The sequence below is a fragment of the Meles meles genome, chromosome 9 (assembly GCF_922984935.1).
Source record: "Meles meles chromosome 9, mMelMel3.1 paternal haplotype, whole genome shotgun sequence".
Classification (NCBI taxonomy): domain Eukaryota; kingdom Metazoa; phylum Chordata; class Mammalia; order Carnivora; family Mustelidae; genus Meles; species Meles meles.
Genome location: NC_060074.1, coordinates 47,276,909 through 47,298,175, shown reverse-complemented (window position 1 = coordinate 47,298,175; position 21,267 = coordinate 47,276,909). Strand labels below are relative to the sequence as shown.

The 21,267-nt window shown below is 59.7% G+C and overlaps 2 protein-coding genes across 19 annotated transcripts in view; both read right to left on the bottom strand.

Annotated features, from left to right (window-relative positions):
• The window catches only part of SNED1 (sushi, nidogen and EGF like domains 1), an 81,225-nt gene extending 74,310 nt beyond the window's left edge, over positions 1-6,915 (bottom strand). For all 18 annotated transcript variants that reach the window (XM_046019622.1, XM_046019626.1, XM_046019633.1 and 15 more), the window contains exon 1: positions 6,330-6,915. In XM_046019622.1, the coding sequence (XP_045875578.1) occupies positions 6,330-6,542 (213 nt within the window). In that variant the 5' untranslated portion in view covers positions 6,543-6,915. The remainder of the gene's footprint in view (positions 1-6,329) is intronic.
• A 6,352-nt stretch (positions 6,916-13,267) lies between these two features.
• The window catches only part of CROCC2 (ciliary rootlet coiled-coil, rootletin family member 2), a 61,886-nt gene continuing 53,886 nt past the window's right edge, over positions 13,268-21,267 (bottom strand). The window contains 4 exon segments of the mRNA XM_046019469.1: positions 13,268-13,968; positions 14,745-14,924; positions 15,651-15,761; positions 19,582-19,731. Coding sequence (XP_045875425.1) covers positions 13,882-13,968; positions 14,745-14,924; positions 15,651-15,761; positions 19,582-19,731 — 528 coding nt within the window. The 3' untranslated portion in view covers positions 13,268-13,881.

Genomic DNA, 21,267 nt, shown 5'->3' with positions numbered 1-21,267 from the left:
CCCACTGGTTCAGGAGAGGCACAGAGGGACGGCACTGGCGGCATTTCCGACTTGGATAAAACCAGGAAAGAGCGGAAATGTCCTGGAGAGTCTCTCAGAGGCAACTTCCAGCCCAAAGTATGTGACGTGTGTCTGGCTGGTCCTTGAGCCAGGAGCTCAGGGGCTTGCAGTGCCACCCTTGCTGGATGGAGCGGCTGTTCTGTGCAGGGCCGGGCGGGCCTGGAGTGGGGCCAGGGACCCCGAGGCCACAGCACCCTAGCTCTGCAAACATCACATCCAAAAGGGCGGGGCCTTGGTTCCTGCTTTGACTTCTCTGCCAAGAATAAAACAATAAAGCCCCTGAGGCCTTTTATAAGCTTGTTTTGAAAAATGTAGGCATGTTTTTTATTTCCTGGCAGCTTTCTGGGTAATTAGGATTCCTCCCACGGCACAGCTGGGGGCTGGAGTCCGGCCTGCAGGGCGGCGAGTGGGCAGGGCCCCCGGGGCTCACTGGCCAGGTCGGGTCTGAGCCCTGGAGAGCCGGAGCTTGCTGCGCACCCACACCCGGCTGGGGAAGGAGGGGAGGCTGTCCCTTGGCTGAGCTGGGGCAGAGCTAGAGCTGGGGCAGAGCTAGAGCTGGCCTCAGGAAATAGCGCCCAGGGCGACTGGGGGCAGGGTGGGGAAGGAGGGGGAGGCAGATGGGGAGGGGAGGGAGTTGCCTCAGGGCCCACTTCCTAGGCCCCGGTACCTGGGTGGAGGGCTTCCCAGGGAGGGTGGGAAAGCAGAGCTCAGGGCTAGAGGAGCAGCTCCTCCCTTCCTCCCTCCTGGGCCAAGCCCTCCTGGGCTGGGAGCCCCAGGCTGTACTTCCTTTACCCCCCTCCACAGTCGTCCTGTCCTCCGGAGGCTGCCTGTGGCCACCCTCTCCTCTGCCCTCAGCTAGCTGCCCGGGGCCCCCATCCACAGGTGCTGCCTCTCTGGTGTCCCAGCACCTGTGCCCCAAGTCCTGTCCCTGCTGCTGTCTTCTCTCTTCTTCCTGGTGTAGATGGCAGCTCCCGCCCCATGCCCCTGCCCTGACAAATCCTCGTCCTTGCCTCTCCTTTGGTACCCCACGACCAGGTGTCCCTTCAGGCCCAGAACCCAGCTCCCCAGTGGCCCCTGGACATGCCTCCCCATGGAATACAGGCCCACAGCACCTGGGCACCTGTTTCCTTCCTCTGCGCCCATCACCTGCCTGAGCTGTGGCCTCCCTGTCTTTCCTGAGACCTTGCTGTTCCTCAGCCTGGTCCACTCCTCGGAGGGAGGCCCTTCCTTTCAGCCACCCTGCATCCCTGCAACCACGCGGGGTCCACTGCCCTCTTACAGCCCCCACAGCGGAGATGCACCCCGCATGCAAACCCGGCATGTCCCCTGTTCTCCACATACACCCAGACTCTCACCCTGCTAGTCCCCCTTCTGAGGACAACAGTCACACTTTTGGGCCCCGGCCTCATCCCAAATCCTGACCAAACAAGCGTCTGAAGCTGGCTGTGCCCATGCTCCTGCTGGCCAGAGGAGCCTTGCAGGGGTCTGAGGGGCTGTGCCCGCTCTGGTCTACCCCCGGGCCAGCTCAGAGGACAGTGCGGTCCCAGGCTGCCCCGCTATGTGGAGGGTTTGGGCGAGGGACCCAAGCCTGGATCCTGTCCTGGCCCCACTCCTCCTGCCTGCACTCAGCCTGTGCAGTCAGACTTCTGTCTCTGCTGAGTCCTGGGGCTGGGGAGCAGGGCAGTGGCTATGCACACAGTAGGTGTTTAATGAATGACTTGTCCCACTTTGTAAAGAACCAGTTTATGGAACATGAGACTCTAAGGCTGCACCCCCCAGCCCCAGAGACAAAGGATGGGGAGAAACCACCTGGTGCCTTCCCCCAGTTGCCTGCTCACTGACCCATAGGAGCAGCCTCCCTGGGGGCCAGGAGAGGAGGGTGCCCACGAGGATGCCTTTTTGGGTGTCAGGGGGCAGTAGGGAGATGCATTCCTTCAGGCCCAGTCAGCCCACTTGGAGGAATGTATTGCAAGGAAAGGACAGGACAGGAAACCCGTGTAAAGGAGCAGAGAGGCGGCACCTGTGCCCTTGTCATTAATTCACGGGGGCCACTGAGGCCACCCACTCAGTCAACAGTCAATAGAGCAACTGATTCAAATAATTCTGATCTAGCCACAGGATGGAATATTAGACTGTCACCAGAAAGCATGTTTCTACAAATTTAAGGCATGGGAAGTGCTCATGGCATAAAATAGTGAAAGAAATATGGGAAACAGGGATTGTGTGAAGCAGCAGCCCCAAGATCTCTCTTGTGGACCCTAAGTATGCTCAAAAACGGGTCAAGACTTTCAGCAAAATGTTAAAAGTACTATTTTTGGGTGGTGGGATTGTGGATGTCTCATTGCACTGACCAGAATGCTAACAACAGACATTGGCTGAGCAGCTTCCAGTTGTGGCTGCCTTCTGGAAGCCAAAACAGCACAGTGAACAAAATAGACAGAAATGATTTTGTTTTAGAGAGGAGGAGGGGTGGATGGAGGGGAGAAGCTCAAGCCGACTCCATGCTGAGCACGTGTGGGTGCGACCTCATGCCCCTGAGATCATGACCTGAGCCGAGACCAAGAGTCGGATGCTTAACTTGTGGAGCCCCTCCTCAGGCGCCCCCAGGAATGATTTTAATACGAAAACCAAAACACCGCTGCTAGCTCTTGCCTCAGTGCGGGGGGTTTGGCTGAGGGTTTGGAACAAGAGCATGAACAAGTCGATGCGGAAGGAATGCTCCAGGTTCTGACCGTGAGCTGTGGAGGGACAAGCTTTGGTGGGCTGGTCTCTTCCAGCTCCCCAGTTCTGGCCTCGTGCCATCCCTGAGAGCTAAGGGGCGGGGAGCCCGGAGCAGTTCCCAGCGGGCTGGGCTGGCCTCTCCGGGGCCGGGTGTGTGTCCAGGTGCTCCGGGCAGCACACATAGAAGGCTGTTCTAGCAGAACATTCAGGCATCTGCTTTGATAGACAGAAAAACTGTAAAAACACCACAAGGAGCGTCCTCCTACTCTATTCCCACCTACCCATGGCTCGGATGTGCCTGGGTGCGGGCTCTCCCCTCGTCTGTCTGCACACAAGTTTTCCTGAGCTGCTTTAGAGCGAGGGGCAGACACGATTCCCTCTGCCCACAACCAAAGACTCCCTCTGCTGGAAGCACACACCCCAGGTCAGGAAAGTGAAGTCTGACACGCTGCTGCTGCTGTCTACACTCCTTCCCCTCATTCCCACAGGGCATCCCTTGCGGACTTCTACCAGCGCAAGCTCCTTGCTTCCCTCTTTATCTAATGGGTGAAAACCTGTTTCTACCAGCCTTTTCAGCTGATTGTCCCCATATGGCCAGAGAGCCATCTGAAGGCCTCTGTGTCCTCCTGCCACATCCTGACCATTCTTGGAGCACATCTTACTTCTCAGGAGCTTGATTCCCAGGCCCCTTCTGCACTTTCCCTGCCTGGGGCGTATTGTCTCCATAGAGCCCTAGTTCCTTCTAGGGAGACTGACGTTTGGCAAGCAGGAGCGGAGCACCAGGAGAGTTCGGTGCTCTGGGGTAGTATAGCTTCCATTTTCCTGAGTGGAGAGAGCCAGGAAATGTGTCCACTGTGCGTGCATATGCATGTGCGTGCACGCACACACACACACAGACATGTGCCGTGTCCACTGCTTCCTTTCAGAAGACATAAATACATGTTGTGAGTTTGTCCTGACGTGGCTTGCAGGACACAGGTCCACAGGTGGGAGGCAGACACCAAGCAAGGAAACAGCATGGTGGGCTCAGGGGCAAGCACAGGGGACATAGTGGGGGAGTGGAGTGGGGGCCCTCCTCAAGACCTGCAAGTTTGGGGAAGCGCCCTGGCCGCAGGAATGGTGAGCGCCACCCCTGAGTGGGGCCTGCTCTGTGTGACTGGAGCAGAGGGGGCTGGAAGTTGTGCTGGGGGCCAAACAACCCAGCCTCGAGGCTGGGGGCTGAAAGGAGAGGCAGGATCTCATTCATGTTTGGCAGTGCTATGGACAGGCTCGAGGGGCAGGACCAGGAGACAAAGGCCAGCGAGGAAGCACCCTGCACCCTGGCGAGTGGGGACAGTGGCCAGGCCCAGGGCTGTGACGGTGCAGACACTGGGAAGTGGGATGTGTTTCCAAGGCTCCGACAATGAGAGGACGAGGGAAAGGAGGGAGGCATCGGAAGGAGATGGTGGGTCCAGGGAGGAAGCACTGGGTCCCACTGGGTCCCACTGAGTTTGAGATGGAAGGGTGAGGAGGCAGCTGGACAGGGTGATCCAAAAGGCCCTGGGATCTGCCTTCTGAGCCTCAGTTTCCCCATCTGCCCTCTGATCATCCAGGCACAGGCACAGGAGGCACCGGGCCAGGATCACATGCTATGGGGCAAACACCTTCCCCTCTCTCACGTAGCTTTGATCATAACCTGCCTCCCACCAGCTGCCCTGCCGTCCATGACCACAGTGCCCCCGTGGTCCTGCCGGCAGGTGTCTGGGCACTGCTCCCTCAGGAATCCCACTGTCTTTCTCACTGAAGAAAGAGAGGGCACAGCGTGCCCACTGGGTCCATGCTGACAAGTGTTATTCTGATATTCTCTTTGTTTTAGGAAAAGGCTTTTATGGGATATGTGATATCCCATATGAGATATATGTTTTGTTAGCCGCTGTAACGTTCGTTTCTCATGAAATGATTTATTTTCCTAGCAGATCTTTCCACGTTAGAGCCATTTTTCCTGGCTATTTTGGCAAGGGTAGATGTTTTTGGTAGGTCTTTAAGAGGGTCAACCATCTTAATAGTTTCACCTGCAGCTTTGATGAGAAGGCTGAGAGCCTGGCCCAGATTTTTATGGTACATTTTGATAGTGTTCTGTAAGAATAGTGCCAGCCCCAGCTGTCCCATGGCTAAGAGGCAAGAGCCTCATCTGGCCCCTGCGGACGTTGAGCACGGCTCTGCACTGTCCACCATGTACCGCTGGAAGTCCGTCCTGTCCCAGGGGGACCCTCAGCAGAGTGACTTCTACAGAGAGAACGTGTGCCCTCCCACCACTGCCATTGCCAAATGCTGCTGCCCAGGTGCGGAAGCCTTCCTGCACAGGTGCAGGGAGAGCCTGCTGCCAGGCTGTGCCATGGCCGCTGGTGGAGGGAGAGCATGACATTGGCAGAGGCCACTGGGACAGTGCTGGGTGAGGATGTCATGGTGCAAAAGATGTGAGTGCGGGTGGGGGTGGCCTTGAAGGTGGTGGGGAGGAGAGAGTGGATGGAACAGGTGGCTGTGCAGAGGGGCGTATGCAGAGGGTGGTGCTCGTGTGGGTGGATGGCAGGGCAGACGGTGGCAGTGGTATTGAAAGTGGCTGAGGCCATGTCTGGTGTGACAGTGTTGGAGGTAATGGGAAGTACCATCAGGCTGGCCCAACACTTTTCTAGCCTTGATTCAGGGGACGGTGGGTGCCAGTGCCCAGAGGTCCTCACAGTAAAGGCACCAAGCAGGGATGAGATGTAACGTTTCATGATCTCTGTGGCCCAGGGTCCCTCCCTGGGAGCAGGAGGCACAGAACCATATCTCCCGCCTCGTCCTTCAGCCGGAGCAGCTCCTGCTGTCCAGAGTCCCTGGCCCCAGAGCTCCCTCTCCAAGTCCTGTTTGGGATCTATGGGCCGGAGTGACCAGCTCCTGGACTCAGGACCAAGGGAGAAAGGGAGACAACCACCAGAGGAAACACTACCCCCAGCTGCTGCCAGACGCAGGAGGTGGTCTGCGGAGAAGCAGGCCCTGCTCTGACTGCTGGGCATGGGTCCCAGCCTCCTGGAAGTGGGCCTCAGGTGGCAACTCAGGGCGGGGCCTGACCGGGAGGGCGGGTGAGGCTGTGGCAGGCCCGGTGAGGAACTGAAAGGGTCAGGTGCCTCACTCGGGAAACTGAGGCTCCAGGAAGCACGTGGCTGCGGCCACATTGATGTTTCTGAAAGAAGCAGGACAGGGCCGACTCCTCCCACCGTGCTGGGGACCAGTCGCTGGGCAGACGCGATCTGTGCCCTCTGCCCAAGCTCCTGGCGGGTGAGGCCGGGCCTGGGCGCGCCATGCTCCCTTCGCCCAGGTGGCCAGACTTCAGTTCGAACCCCACCCCCGCCCGCCTCTCCCGCAGGCCGCTGTCCGGCCTTGGCCGCCGGAGGGAGGAAGCGCTGTCCTCATTCCACCTCTGGCCGCCGCGGTGCCAAGTTGCTGGCGGCGGCGGCGGGAGTCGGGGCGGCGGGCAGCGGCGGGGCGCAGCGCCCTCCCCGGCACCCCCGCGGCTCGAGGTTACTCACGTAGAGTCCGGAGTGTTCGGCGCCGAAGAACGGGAAGGGCACGGAGAGCGGCCGCAGACCCGAGCCGCCGTCGTCCTGTTTGGGGGTGACAGCGTCGCCGCGTTCCGCACCGAACGGGTAGAAGTCGGCGAGGGCCACCGCGCCGCGAACCCCGCGCGCCCCGAGCCCCAGGGCCGCGGCCAAGAGCAGCGCCCAGGCGCCGCCGCGCTGCATCGCCGAGGATCGGCGGTCGGGACGCAGCGGAGCACAGTGGGGCCGGAGCGGGGGCGCAGCGGGGACGCAGCGGGGACAGCGCGGGGACGCAGTGGGGCCGGAGCGGGGACGCAGCGGGGACAGCGCGGGGGCGCAGCGGGACTGCGCGGCGACAGAGCGGGGACGCAGCGGGGATAGCGCGGGGGCGCAGCGGGGACCGAGGGCTTGGCAGCTCGTGCGGGGCTGGAGCTGGCGGGGCCGGGCGGGGTGCGAGGAGCGCGGCGCGCGGCGCGCAGTCGGTGGGGTTCCGCGCGCTCTGCCGGGCCGCGCTCGGGTCGTGGCTCCGCGAAGGAAGGCGCCGTGCGGGACCGCGCTCAGGGCCGGCCCCGCCCCAGGGGCCGCAATTTAAATACCCAGCCTGGCGGTCACCGGACCTGGGCGGGGCATGGGCGGGGTCATGCAAATAACACCGCTCTTAAAGTGCCAGGCCTCTGGGAGGGCGGGGCGCTCGCGACGCGCCCGGCTGAGCCCGCTTGGGCTTTGAGGTGCAGCTTTCTGGTCCTCGGCTTTGCGAGGTGAGCGCTTCGCGGACCAGCGTCCTGTGGCGGGGATCCTCCTCCTCCTCCGTGGGTCCCCAGTCGCCAGACTAGGGCGGGCCCAATGGAAGCGCCTTGCTCACACAGCAATTCTGAGACAGACCCTAAGTCCTACCTGAGATGCTGGGTCTGGGTCGCTGCCTTGCCAGGGGACCCTGTCACCCCCTGCAGAGAGTGGTTAGTTGGGTCCACTCCGGCTTAACAGTGCCTGGATACCCTTGTGGAAGTGGCTAGAAGCCAGCCCCCTGCAGCTCCCAAACTCTGGCCTGTGGACACTTACTAGCTCCTGGCCCTGGAGGTGAGGCTTCCCTCTGTTTTTGTGAGGGCCCCTGGCCTGGGGGACTTCAGGGCATTAGACAAGGTGTTTGTGCCCTGCACAGCCACATCAGGAGAAATTCCCAAGGAGGTTTCCTGACTGGTTCAGGATCCTAAGGGAACCTCACAGCAAGAGACTCTTCAGCAGACTCCTGGGTTTAGTGGCTGTCAGTGGGGAAGACAGGTCCATGTGGGCCTGGGGGCAAGTGGATAGATGCTTCTGGGCTTGATGGATGGAGCCCACAACCCAGATTCCATGTCCCAAGTTCGTGGCCATCCCAGCTCTTCTTCTGCCCCTGGAACCACTGACCTCACACCTTGTTCTGAATGTTTGTCACTCCTCAGGCTCAGTGCAGGGCCCTCTCCATCCTCCCTGCCCTCAGAATCTGGTGTTGGGGGATGTGTGACTGCGAGCCAAGCCCAGAGCTCCTGAAGACAATGGGGCACCCACCATGGATAAGTGGAAAGAGCCAGCACTACCACTGAGTTTCTGGGAGCTTTTATGTCTGGCTCTGTATTTTTCTGTGTGTCCTAGAATGTCTTCAGTGAGCAACTGCTGTTTTGTAGTTAGCCAGGAACACTAGTGTGACTTTGAAGAAACAGTGGACAGGTCCTTAGAGTGTGACGGTTTGACTCTGCGGGTTACAGACGTAGGCTAGAATCAGGGCAGAATTTAAGGAGGCAGCCGCAGTTGGGGCCGACCTCACACTGCCACCACCCAGAGGACAAGGTCCCCCAAAACTTCTCTTTAGTTCCACTGACCTCGGCTGCGAGAGGACCAGCCCTGAGGCCAGGCTCCTGCCTTGGGGATGCCCCAGGACAGCAGGACTACTGCATGCTTCCAGTGAAGGGTGAGAAAGATCAAGGCCTCCCATCTCTGGAGGACAAAAGTCAGAAATGACATCTGATGGCCGGGGCTGTGCGGAGAACAGAATCCCAAGTTCACACGATTCTCTGCAGGAACCCAGGGAGTAGGAGCACGTTCCCACTTGCTCGTGTTCGCTTACTCACACACACACACACGCATGCACACTCTCACACACACAGACACGACACTCAAACACCCACACACCCACACTCCATCACAACTGTTCACACACACCTGCTCACAGACCCAGCAGCTGCCCACCTGCTCACAGGCGCCTCTTCTGCTCCCCCTCCTGAGCACACACGTCCAGGGAACCTGGTCAAGGCCCATTTCTGGGCTAGATTTGGGGGGAGCAGGGCTGTCCCAGAGCCCAGCATACCCATGGGCACACAGTGCCCACTAGATGTGTCCAGAAAAGGACTGTTACTCCAGACATGGTGGGAGTGGTTGCCCTAGACAAGAGATCCCAACCAGGCCACACAAGCATGTCCCCTGGGTGGCTTGGTGAGGCCATGCTTAGGCCTGGGCCCCACCCCGAGAGCAGGTGCCTGTGGGTCCAGGTCAGAGCCAGCCACAGGCAGACCCTTGGGTCATGGTCCCCAATGAGGTCTTATCTACCTGGTGCCCGTGCCTGGCTGTCTGGACCAATTTGTACCTGGTCTGGGAGACGGGGGGTTAACATGAGGCCCCACCACTGCTGGGCAGTACATTAAAAAAACAAAACAAAACCCAAAACAACCAAAACCCAAAACAAAATGAATTCCCTGCCCACCCGCCAACAACTCCACAGGCAAAAAAAAGAGGGAAAAAATTTTTTTTTTCAGGTGCTAAAAATATTATCAGGAAATACTTTTCAGCAATGTGCCGTTTTAGGTTCCCCTCTGGACTCAAGGGCGCCTTTGTCTCTGCCACAGAAAGTCCACATTTATCAAAACCAAAGTCGTTTTTTATCAAGCAGGCTCATGTTCCTGCGGCCAGGAAATCTGAGCCTCCCCAACCAGCCTGTGACAGCTTAGTTCAGGGCCTGGGTATGTGTGCAATTTCAATGGGGGAGCCCCCCAGCCGACCCCGGGATACCCCAGGACTTGGGGCTCCATACAGGGCAAGGTAGGGAGTGTCCTTCCCCACAACACAGCTGGTGGGGTCCCTGCAGGCCTGGGGTCAGGGACCCTGGGCGGGGCAGTGCGTGGGGTGGAGCCTGATGGGCTGCCCCTCCCACAGCTCCCTCTCCAGGGGTCCCCAGACCTATGTGAAACAAGAAACACCTAACCCTAACCCCAGGTAACCCCCTTCCCCACCAGCTCCGGGAACAAGGCTAGGAGGCTCTAGGGCCATTGGGTCCAGCTCTTCCGGGTGGAAACCCACCCGGCCTGGTTGTTACATGGTGAGGCTGGATGGGGTCTTGGCACAGCTGGTTCACTGAGGCAGAGACGGGCACACCTGGCTCAGGGTGACAGCATTCCTCACATGAAGGGACTGTCCTTGAGTCCTGGGCCCACTCGGCTTCTGCCCTAATGTGCGGCAAGGGGGCACGGCCTTCATGGAACCCCTGCGCAGCTGGACACCCACAATGGGACAGCTGCTATTGATCTTAGGGAAATGACAAGAACAGGCTTCCACATTTAGTCCCTGGGATGTTCACTGCTGCTTCATTTGGTCAAACAACAGAGAGGAATTAGAAACACTTTGAGCCAGAGAATCAGCAGGGACAGGCCAAAAATGGTTACAGGTGGGCTCAGGTTGGGAATCTGTCTTCCCTTCTGGTAGATGAGTGACTGCTGGGTGGGGGTAGGCGCCAGGCAGCCTCACCCTCCTGCCCCTGGCGCAGGGGTGAAGCCTCCACTTCCAGACTGTCCTGCAGCCTCCAGCGACAGCCACCACAGGAGGGCTTTAGTGGGGCCCAGGGCCTGACTTTTTGCTGGGAGTTTCGGCAGCTGGTGAAATCATGCTTCGGTGGCATTTTTAATGACGTGGGACAAAGCTCAGGGTAGAGTATCGACTACGAGTCTTTAGAGAGTGTCCGTTGCAGCATCTACTGTGTCTTCGGCTCCCCCAGCCACTGGCCTGTACACGTGCCAGAAGAAGGAACTGCTTAGATTTTAGGATCTGCACTGATGGCTTATGTGTGGTGGTTTTCTTATTATATGCTTTTTGTAAAATTTTTATTTGTGGGGTGCCCGGGTGGCTCAGTTGGTTGGGCCTCCGGCTCAGGTCATGATTTCAGGGTCCTGGGATCAAGCCCCACATTGGGCTCCCTGCGCCACGCCCCCTGCGTGTGTTTTCTCACATTCTCTCTGACAAATAAATAAAATCTTCAAAAAAGTTTTTTTTTTTTAAGATTTTATTTATTTATTTGACAGACAGAGATCACAAGTAGGCAGAGAGGCAGGCAGAGAGAGAGAGGAGTAAGCAGGCTGTCCGCAGAGCAGAGAGCCTGATGTGGGGCTCGATCCCAGAACCCTGGGACCATGACCTGAGCCGAAGGCAGAGGCTTTAATCCACTGAGCCACCCAGGTGCCCCCCAAAAAGTTTTTTATTTGTAGTTATTTAAAAAATATGAATATTTTAGAAGGCCGAATATCAGTGACCCTGGTTCTAGTTGGCCTCCTTGGTCCTGTGGCCCATTTCCTGCTCCAGCTGTGGTGGGAGGCTCTGCCTCCCCCAAAGGCCAGGATGCTTTGGGGGTCCGGGGTCTGTCCCCTCAGGGTGCCCCTTCACCCTCTCCTGCCTGGTCTGCGCCATGGGAATCACGGCCTTCCCTGTGCCCCAAATAGCGCTTTCTCTGCGGCTCTCCGGCTCCCCCCGCTCCATTTGCCCCCACCATGCTGTGGGCACAGGGCCTGTTCGCTGACTCCTGGGAAGGCTGTTGCCCCAGATGCCTGGCGGTGCCCCCTGTGGGGACTATGGCGTGCTGGTGCTGCCCCCCACTGCCGAGAGCTCTTGATGGTGCCGATCTGGGCCGGACTTCACGGAGGACTCCCCATGACACTCTGGGGTGGAGTTGCCCCATTTGACGGGACTGAGGCCAGAGAGCCCGTCCAGGATCACACAGCTGCAGGGGGTAGAGCTAGGGTTGGTCCAGGGCTGATGACCCCCAGACGGATACTGGGGCTGCCGGGCTCTTCCAGGCTGGATGCTTCCACACAGCTCGGCCAAGGAAGAAGCTGGGAGCCTTTCCCTTCAGCATCCAGGGAGGGCATGGGCAACCATTCAGCCCTGGCCCCGTGTGCTCAGCCTGGCCCCTGCCCTAGGACGTTACCTCCGGGAGGGTGGGGTGGGTGGTGCGTGTGAGGATAGGAGGAGGCCCAGCTGGGCTCCAGCACCCCAGGCTCTGGGCCTCACCTTGCTTGGTGCCACAGCCCATCTCTGTCCTCCAGCAACAGGATGCTGGGCCTGCAGCCTCACTGGCCACATGGGTGTGGGGTCTCTGGGCATCACCTGACCTCTTGCTGACTGTCCTGTGGCCTTGGTCCAGAAGCAAGGCCTTGTGGAGTCCCCGTCTCCTCATGTGTCAACAGGTGCCCCAGGGAGATGCTGGGGGAACAGACCCGGCTCCTGGTTCTATGGGAATTGTCAGTGTCCTACTGGGAGGTTTAAGAAACACCAATTTACTTCCATTAGGAAAATCTTTTTTCCCCTAAGTATATGACTTTATGTTGAATAAATAGAAATAGCATCTCTTACATGGATTGAACTATTCATTAAAGTATGCAGATCTCAGAGGTCTCACAGGTGCTTTGAACGTCCCTCCTATGCATGTGGGGAGAACACAGACTTTGCCACAGAGAATGCTGGTCGGGTTATGGGGAGATCTCATTTTATTTATTTATTTATTTATTTTTTCAAAAGATTTTATTTATTTATTTGACAGAGACACAGTGAGAGAGGGAATACAAGCAGGGGGAGTGGGAGAGGGAGAAGCAGGCTCCGCGCCGAGCAGGGAGCCCGATGTGGGGCTCATCCCATGACCCCAGGATCACGACCTAAGCAAAAGGCGGATGCCCAATGACTGAGTCCCCAGGTGCTCCAAGGGAGGCCTCCCTTTTAATACCGGGGAGCCACCCTGACCCGTCTGGTGTCTGCAATGCACCTCCCTCTCACCCACGAGCATCTTTGTAGCTCTTCTGGGCTGGGAGCTATGGCCCAGAGGAATGACCCATGTGACAGCTGTGGGTGCCACAGGCAGGCAGAGAGGAAAGTGCCCCCCCACACCCTTCTCCAGCCTCTTGTCCCTTCCTCACGCCCCCATCCCTTGGATCCTTCTGCTGGGGGTGGAGGTTTGGGGGTCCAACTGCTACCTGAGGGCCACTCCTTCCCTCTCAAGGCCCCACTCTTGCCCATTCTGCAGAACACTCTCCAGCAGTCAGGGTGCGGCCGCCTGTGATCCATCCTGATGGACAGGTATCACACACAGATACCAGCACTAAAACCTTCTTTGCCCACAGTGGCCATTGTTAATTGTCCCCCAGCTCCTCACCTCTGAGCTTGAGCTGAACTTCAGAATCCTTTTCAACCCAATCCCCAATAATCGGGCAGAGCAGAGGGCAGACCGAAGCCCATTGCCGATCTCCCTCCAGCCACTGCTTTTGTACACCTCACGCCCCATGATAACTCCATCCCTGTGTTCATGAAGAAAGCAAAGCCTGACCGGCAGCCTGCTTTAAGACTGGGGTCAATCCTGCAACAGACAGCTGGAGATGGCCCATCTGGGCCACAGCTACAAGGCCCGAACTCCCTTGGCCGTGCCCATGTCCCGGATGGCAGTCAGCACCTGTGGCTGCAGACCGTGCTGCCCAGCCATGGCCCCACACCGTCTATTCGAGAGGCCACTGGGACCAGTGTGAATGGAGCAATGAGTGAAAATGCCAACAGGCCACTCCGCAGAGGCTCAAGATGGCTGCCTCGGTCTCCCAGCAAGTCGGCCTTGGTTCCTGCAGGAATTTTCCCAGAGTTTATAGGCTGGAAAAGTGGGAGGCTCTGTAACAGCCCGAACTCTCACAGGCTGGGGCTTCTCATGGCCCGTGAGTCACCGGGACTGGCTTCTGAGTCATTTCCAGCCACCTGCCTCTGGGACGGGCCTGTAGTTCCTGGATACAGAATTCCCGCGGCCTCTGGACGTGGGGAAGTGGTGGCTGGGCCTCGCAGGACATTATGTTTTTGGCTCCAGTTGGTGGAAATACTTTCCACGTGTTTCCCAGTGTTTATAGAGCCAAGGGCACGGAATGCAGCCTACGGCCACGGAAGCCGGCCTGCCAGGGCCTGGCTCCCAGGGTCGGCCCAGACCAGTGTGTCCGAGCGGAAGCAGGGCCAGACTGGTGCAGGCTATGGGTGGCTCCCTGCGGCGGAGGACTGTCCTGGAGCACAGTGTCCCGCGGGCCGGGAGGAGCGCCATGCTGGGGGAGCGGCAGAGTGCTGGTGACACAGGCCCCCTAGGGCTGGAGTTGTGGGCTCAGGGCTGGGGCTGCCTGCGCCACACTCTGTGAATAGCACGAGGCCCTGGTTTCCCTGGTGGGGGCTTCGTGGGCCCTGGCTGCTCATGGCTGTGATGGGCCGGCTGCCTGGGGCCATTCTGTAGCCAGGCTCACTTTCTGGCCCGGGCGGCCTGGCTGAGGTGGGCTTGTTGCCGCCGAGGCACCTCCTGGTCCAGCTGCTTCTTCAGACTGGCCACCTGGGGCGGGGCAGGAGCTCAGGTTGGGGGGGGTGGTGACGGTGGCAGGCCCCGCCAGCAGGGCCCCCAAGCGCGGGGTTGTGCGGAGCTCTGTGGCTCCTGAGGAGAGGAGCCGTGTGTGGGAGAGAAAGAATCGATGGTGGACAGGCTCACCAGCTGCCAGACAGGGACAACGCCCAAGTGTGTGGGTCCTCAGGACAGAGGCAGATGTGTGCAGTGGACAGACCCCCTTCCCTTCAGGCCATGAAAGCACTCAGGATGATAAGGAAATTCGTGCTTCTTGGCTTCTCGGTTTGGGACATGGGCTCGTGGGTTCGGGACACTAATTTGGGGGTGACACTGGGTGTCAATTTACTTTTCTGGGTCTCAGTTCCCTCAGGTGTCAAATGAGGGTTTTGACCCCATGGCTCTGAGGTCTCTGACGGCTCAGAGCCCAAGGGTCAGCTCCAGCAGGTGCGTGTGGGGGGTTGGGGGGACAGAGCATGTCCATGCCCAAGGCCACATACACCGCTGTTCTTGCCTCCTGACTCTGACCTCTGATCCAGGAACTGTCCCCACTACTCGCCTTAAGGGCACAGAGAGGGTGGTGACCTGTCCCGGGATCCTTGCTCTGGCCCTTGGTGAGCCGTGGGAGTGATGGAATGGAAGGGTAAGAGTCCCAGGGTTGGTTGGATCCCCCTGCGGCGGTTTGGGATCCCGGTGCTGGAGGGCCTTCGGCTGGGATGCTGGCCCGTCTGCACCCCTCCCTCCACCTGGACACGGAGGTCTGGGCTCACGTGCTCCTCCAAGCCTGTCACTGGCCATGGGTGGGTGGGGTCCCGGCACCACAGGGCCTGTGTAGCCTGCAGCCAGACCCCAGGACGTGGCTCGGCCTCCGGGGCCAGGTCTTGCTGCTGCTGGGCTGCCAGCTCCCAGAGCCGTGGAGCTCAGGCCGGTTCCCTCTCCGCTCTCTGGATCTGCTGCCCTCCTACCTGCGTGTTGCACGGAGTCTCCCCGGGCAGGTGTCCTGCCTTCCCCTTGGGGCTGCTAGTCCCTCCTCCAGCCCCCAGCTGGCTGCACTACCGTCTGCAGGGCACGGGCCCCAACCTGGCACTGACAAGCGGGTCTGGAGGTGAGCACCTGTTCACACTCCGGTGTTTTAATGGCATCCTAGTTTCTGCCTGGCTGGACCAGGGGGTCCTGCTGCTGTCACAGGCCAACTCTCATCCCTTGCTGCTCTTGCCAAGTCATTGTGCAGAGGGAGGGGTCTGCCCAGCAGGGGAAGGGGAGATTCCCCCAGTACACAGAGGGGCAGCCCTGGGACTTGCCCACAGGCCTGCCTGACCCTGTGTTTCACGTGCTCTTCTGTTCCATGCCTGGCTCACGAGGTCTCCTGACCATGCTACCAATCCCATGGGGCTTCGGAGAGAAGACCAGGAGGGGTCCCTTGAGCCCCCGCTGCTGGTTCCACCTCTGCCTATGACTTGAGCTGGGATACTGGTAGACCCCATTGTCGTCTGGGACTATGTCTTCTCATCTGTATGGTGTAGGAACGGTCCAGCCTGTCCTTCCCATCTGCATAGGCAAGTTCGTGGGGGTGGTAGTGCTGTGCAGCACCCTTCTGAGATCCCGACACTCCTGGACCTCCCATCCTCTCCCCCCTCCCCAGGCCGGAGCGCAGGAAGCTCCTCTGGCCTGCTAACCTGCAGCTGCTGGTTTGGCCTCAGAGCCGTGTCCCTGTCCTGCCTCGGTCGTTCCTTCTTGGCTCCTGGTCGGGCCGTGTCCCCTTCCTTCCTCAGCGTCTCCTGCTCCATCTGCAAGAGACCAGACAGCACAGCTTGCGGTGGCCTCCTGGCAGGTGGGTGGGGTCAGGCCAGCCTTCACTGTGGGGAGAACATAGAGGGCTCTGGAAAGGGCTCTGTGTCCCCTGAAAGCAGGCTGGGGAGGGGGAAGGTCCTGCACTGGAGAGAGGGCTGAAGAAGGAGAACACGGTGGCCTCCTCGGCCTGGCAAGGTGCAGGGCCCCTCCTGGCATCCCCTGCCCCACAGAGCCTCAGCCTCCTGCACTCAGGTGCCCTCCCCCCCCCACCCCCCGCCACCTCAGCCAGCTCCCAGGCCCTGGACACTCACTGATCCCGTCCCAGCAAGCCTGTGTGCCCACCATCTGTCTTCCCTGGAGGTGCAGTTTGCCCACGCAGAACCCCCTCTTGGTGACCCTCCCCCGCCAGTCCCAGGGCCCCGGGGTTAAATATCATGTGATGGAGGAGGCAGACACTTCCAGTGGGAAGGCTGGTAGGGTCTCCTTTCGTCTGCTGCAGGTGATCCTCGTGGAAGAAGGAACTGCCCCAGGTCATGCCTTGTGGGTGCCTGACAGGGAGGTCTCGTCCCCGGAAGTCCCTGGGTGGGCAATAGGCCAGTCCACAGCTGGGGTAGGATCAGAACCCAGGGCCTGCTCTCTGAATCAGACCCCCTCTACTACCCTGCTACTTCCGCCCTGTGGGTCCCTGTGCCGGGTGGGGGTGGGGTGTCTCCGAGGGCCTCCAGGCTGGCCCTCCCTTCCGTGTCCTCCTGGCCCACGCTCCTGCCCTGGGGGCTGGTCCTGCAGAGCCCGGGAGACCTGGTGGCCTGGCCCACCGGGAAAGTTTGCGGTCAGTGATAGGAGGGTAGCGTCACAAAAATAAGGACTCCTTTCTTCTTCGGCGGGCAAAAAAACAAAGAGTCCACTTCCACTGAAAAAGGAAGTCCTGTTTCTTTAAAAATCCAGCTACGCTCCTGGAATCGTATGTTAAAAAGAGAAAAGTGAAATCCAAAATAAATAAACGGCCACATCCGGGTTTCCCCTCCTGAGACACCAATAAAGGGTTTATGGGTTTGGGGGCCCCTCACAGCTGACCTCCTGGAACTCATTAGCTGTTCCTCTCCTCCCCGACTTGGGCTGCGGGGGCTCCCCAGCTGGCTCTGGTGCCCTGGGCAATACCACTATGGCCAGGCCACTGCTCCCAGCAAAGGCCACAGAGGCTCCCTCAGCCCAGCAGCTCAGCGGCTGGCCCGCCCTCCAGGACAAGCAGGATTCCTGGGACTGCAGGGTCTGGCCAGCCCTCATTCCTGGGAGGGCAGGTGGCTCTGCAGGGACAGGCTGGCCAGTGGCTTCCAGTGACTGTCCTGACCTGTAGGCCTCCGGGCCCGCATCCTGCCCCTGATCCCGTTCCCAGGGCCTCTGGCCCCACTGTCGCCCCACTGAGCTGACCGCATGTCCTGCTTCACCCGAGTCCATGTCAGCTGGACAGTGTGCGTCCAGTGGCCAGGGCCTGCCCCAGAAGAGATGTTCGTGTGTGCCTGGGAACACACGGAGGGGCCCACACTCTCCTGGCGGTTCTGGGCCCACAGTGCCCTCGCCTGGTGGGGCTTCACTGCTCTCCTGTGGGGCGTGTTGCTCAGTGCTTGTCGGAGAGCTGCCAGAGACCAGGGTCAGAGGCTGCATTGGGCCTGGGCTGGCCTTTGAAAGCAGCTGTCATTCTCACAGGGACTTGGCTGCTCCTTACTTGAGAAGCAGCCCTGTCTCCTGACCCTGCTGTGGCTGGTGACCTTTGTCTTTCACTCCTCAGTGGTGCCCACACCTTTTGCTGTATCCTCTGTCCTCCAAAGTCTGAGAGCTCAGGACCCCCAGCACCTGTCATTCATTCCATGGGCTACCACTCGGTGTGGTGAGGCCACGCCATCCCCCCCGCCCAGACGAGTGTGCCTCGCATAAAGCTCGTCTATGCAGGCCTTGGTGAGCAGAGGAAGCAGTGGCCAGCTCGGGGATCAGGCCCGAGTCCCAGGCGGCCTCTGAGAGACGGTGGCCAGACGCTGCTGCCTGGAGCAGCCATGAGCGAGGAACGCCCTCCCTTCTGGGTCTGGTTCTCTCTATGCAGGTGAGTCCACATTGGCACAGCTCCCCCACACCTTTGCCGGGGCCAGTGCCACGGAACACTGCAGGCACTGCCTGTGTGCAGCCGGCAGCGCCGCTCCCTGTGCTCCTCCTTTGTGCCCACTCGTAGGGACAGGCGATGAGTGTCTCTGCCCAGATGCGGCCCAGACATGGTCCCTGAGGTCCCTGGTCATGGTCTGGGTGGTGGCCAGGGCAGCAGGACACATGTATATCCTCATCTCAGTGAAGCCTTGGGAAGGCCACCCTACTCTGGGGACCGTGGCCGAGGCCCTCAGCCACCCCCGATGCTGGGACTACTGCTTTCCCACTTTGTGGATGGGAGTCACTGAGCACCTCAGGCCCCAGCAAGGGCTGTCCCCAACCTCCCCTATTTTCTCCATATTCCCCACTCTAGTCCCTGTCCTGCCTGTCTCTGGAGCGGGCTCCGAGGACGTCAGAATCCCAGGGCCCAGACATGGCTGGCGCCCTCTGTGGCAGGCAGCAGAGCTGGCAGATCTCACACCCACATCCCTGTTCCTGTTTCTAGGGGGCTGAGGCAGCCTTTCCAGGACAAGGGAGCTGCCCTCTGGATGACAGGAACGCCATTTCCTTTCTCTCGGCACCAGGAAAATGCTCTGGCAAACTCCACCTCCAGTTTCAACCCGAATGGCTTTGCTTTGGCCTGTTTCATACACAGAGACCAGATCCATTCACAGCTGGGGACAGTGTGGCTGTCAGAATCCCTGGCCAGTGGGTCTCTGGGATGGGCCTTGCCCCTCAGCCTCGCTGCTGTTCCCTTTCTTGCTGCAGGACTGGGGGACGCTGGTCACCCTGCCCTACCTTGCCCCGTGTGGAGACTGCTGGGGTGGCAAGATCGGCGTCCCCCCTTCACCACGGGTGCGTTCCCCACCTGTTGCCCTGGAGCAGTTGGTGGGGGCCTGACTGGGAGCCATTTCCAACATGGACAGCAGAACCCTGGGCTCCAGCGGTTGGCAGTGAGCCGGGCCACAGGTCTCCCCGCAGGGCTCTGGCTCAGATACTGGGACAAACCCGGGGCCATTTTCTATGACCTGTGGTGCCTCCCCAAGGAGAGCAGAAGTAGCCAGGGTATCACCAACAGGGAAGGGAGTGTTGTGGATCACCCTCCAGCGCCAGGGCGGCCCTGAGCTAGGAGAGGCGTGGCCGGGTGCAGAGCAGGCGCTTTCCTCAGCAGCAGGTGCGGGTGCAGAGCCTCCCGCAGCCTGCGGCGGCCCGGACCCCCCACCGGACGCCCCTTTCCCCGCCCCCTGGAGCCGCGGGCCCCCCCCCACCAGTCCTGCGCCCGCGCGCAGCCCCGCGAGCTCCCCCTGCAGGCGGGCCGGCTCCTGCGCGAAGTCTGCTCCCGCGGGGCGCGCCTCCCTGTGCCCTGCGCCACGCAACCCGCGCAACCCGCTCTCTCGCCTCAGGCTTCGGCTGCTGAGAGCCTGGGCCCAGCCTCCAGGCTCCACTGATGTCTCCCCCCAGCTGGGCGTCCACAACCATCCCTCTGTCGTAGGGGCGCTTACTGTGGGCAGGCCTCGGGCCTCTGACCCCTCCCGCCTCAGTCTCCGTGTCGTCTGGAGATTGATGGTTGTCTGGACGGCTCTGGGTGTGAAAACCTGCCTCAGGCATCTCCCAGAGCCTCCCTTCAGCCCCCGAGGCGGATGATTGCCTAAAGGGAATGCCCTGCCCTCTGGGGTCACTCACCTGTGGCAAGGGCTCCCCCGTGCCCCCTGCCTCCTGGCATCTGCGCTCCAGGCAGGTGACCTGCTCTTCCAGCAGCTTCTCTCTCTGGGCCCGGCCCTGGCCGTGAATTTTGCTCTCATCCAGGGCCCTGTGCAGGACGTCCAGTTGCTCCTAGGGAGAGGAAGGCATAGGGTCTCCTGGAAACATGGCTCCCTGGGAAGGAGAAGCTCAGGCATCTGCTTGGGCCACAGGTCACTGGGAAGAGGCAAGAGCAGGTCAAGTACAACGTGCACCTATCAGGTAGTTTAGGACAGAACTGTGGTGGGGAGGGGGCCGGGGTGCAGGACTTGCTGCGAGGCTCCACTTGGCAGGTCCTCTGCTGCCGTCAGAGTGGCCTCAGAGGACACACCTGGCATCCCCCGCCCCCTGCTTCCAGCCCTTGGAATGAATGTGACTGTCCCCCTGAGCTCATGGAGACTGTGGCGCTCAGCCCCCCTACCCCCCTTTCCCCACCTTCTGCCTCTACCAGCACGTGTTCCCCTGCCCCCCGCCCTTCCAACCCTGCCCAGGAGTGCCGGCCCAGGACACCTCCCCCTGCCCCACAGACACCAAGAGCCAGGCCCCTTCTCCTCCATCCACAGCATTTGTCCCAAATACTGGCATGACTGTGCCCTGCTCCTGGAGGAGGCGGTTTCAGAGGAAGGAGGGGAGTGACCCCCTGGCAGACCTCATGGGCGACCCCCCTCGGGCAACCCCATGAGCAGAGCTGGACATACTTCCTTTGGTCTCATGCTGTAGTACTTTAGAAAATGGACAGTGGGGAGGCCAGTGCTTATGCCTAAAATGGCAGGGTTTCACCCTTCCCTGCAAGTTTGGAAACTACCATTTTCTGTCTGTGCACATTTCTAAGAGAAAAGCAGAGGCTTCCTTCAAATATGGCTTAAATATTTCATGGTATTTTAAAGAGGCCCAAACCACTTATGTGAAGCATTGTGCTCCTCGTGTAATGACTCAGCTGAGTTACGGAATCCAAATTAGCCGTTATAATTGAACGGGGAACCCTTCATGCACATTGCCCGCTGCGCCAGAGTTCTCCTTCCTCCCGTGGCTTGGGTTCCGAGTCCCGCTGCTGCGCCAGATGTGGGTTAGGCCAGCGTGCCTGCACACCCAGCTTCAGTCTGAGGGTTCAAGTAGCCACAGGAAAGCGGGCACTGCAGCCCCACACAGGTCCTGCCCTCTGGGGGCCCTCGGGACAGTCCCAGGAGAGCCCGGTGCCAGGCAGCACTCAGATGTAAGGGGGACTTGGTTCCCTGGACTCTGAGCTCCGCCCCGTCTGCCTGCCGGTTTGTCTATCCTGGTGTAAACCCCTCCTGCTTTGACCATTCCAGCCTTGTCACCAGCTTTACTGTTGTTTTTCAAAATTTCCATTAAAAATATCAAATGCCAGGGCGCCTGGGTGGCTTAGTGGGTTAAAGCCTTTGCCTTCGGCTCAGGTCATGATCCCAGGGTCCTGGGATCGAGCCCCACGTCGGGGAGCCTGCTTCCCTTTCTCTCTCTGCCTGCCTCTCTGTCTACTTGTGGTCTCTGTCTGTCAAATAAATACATAAAATCTGAAAAATAAATAAATAAATAAAAATATCAAACGCCTATTCTTCTCCGTACACTTTGCAATCATCGTGCCCTGTTTCCCTCCAAACATACCATTAA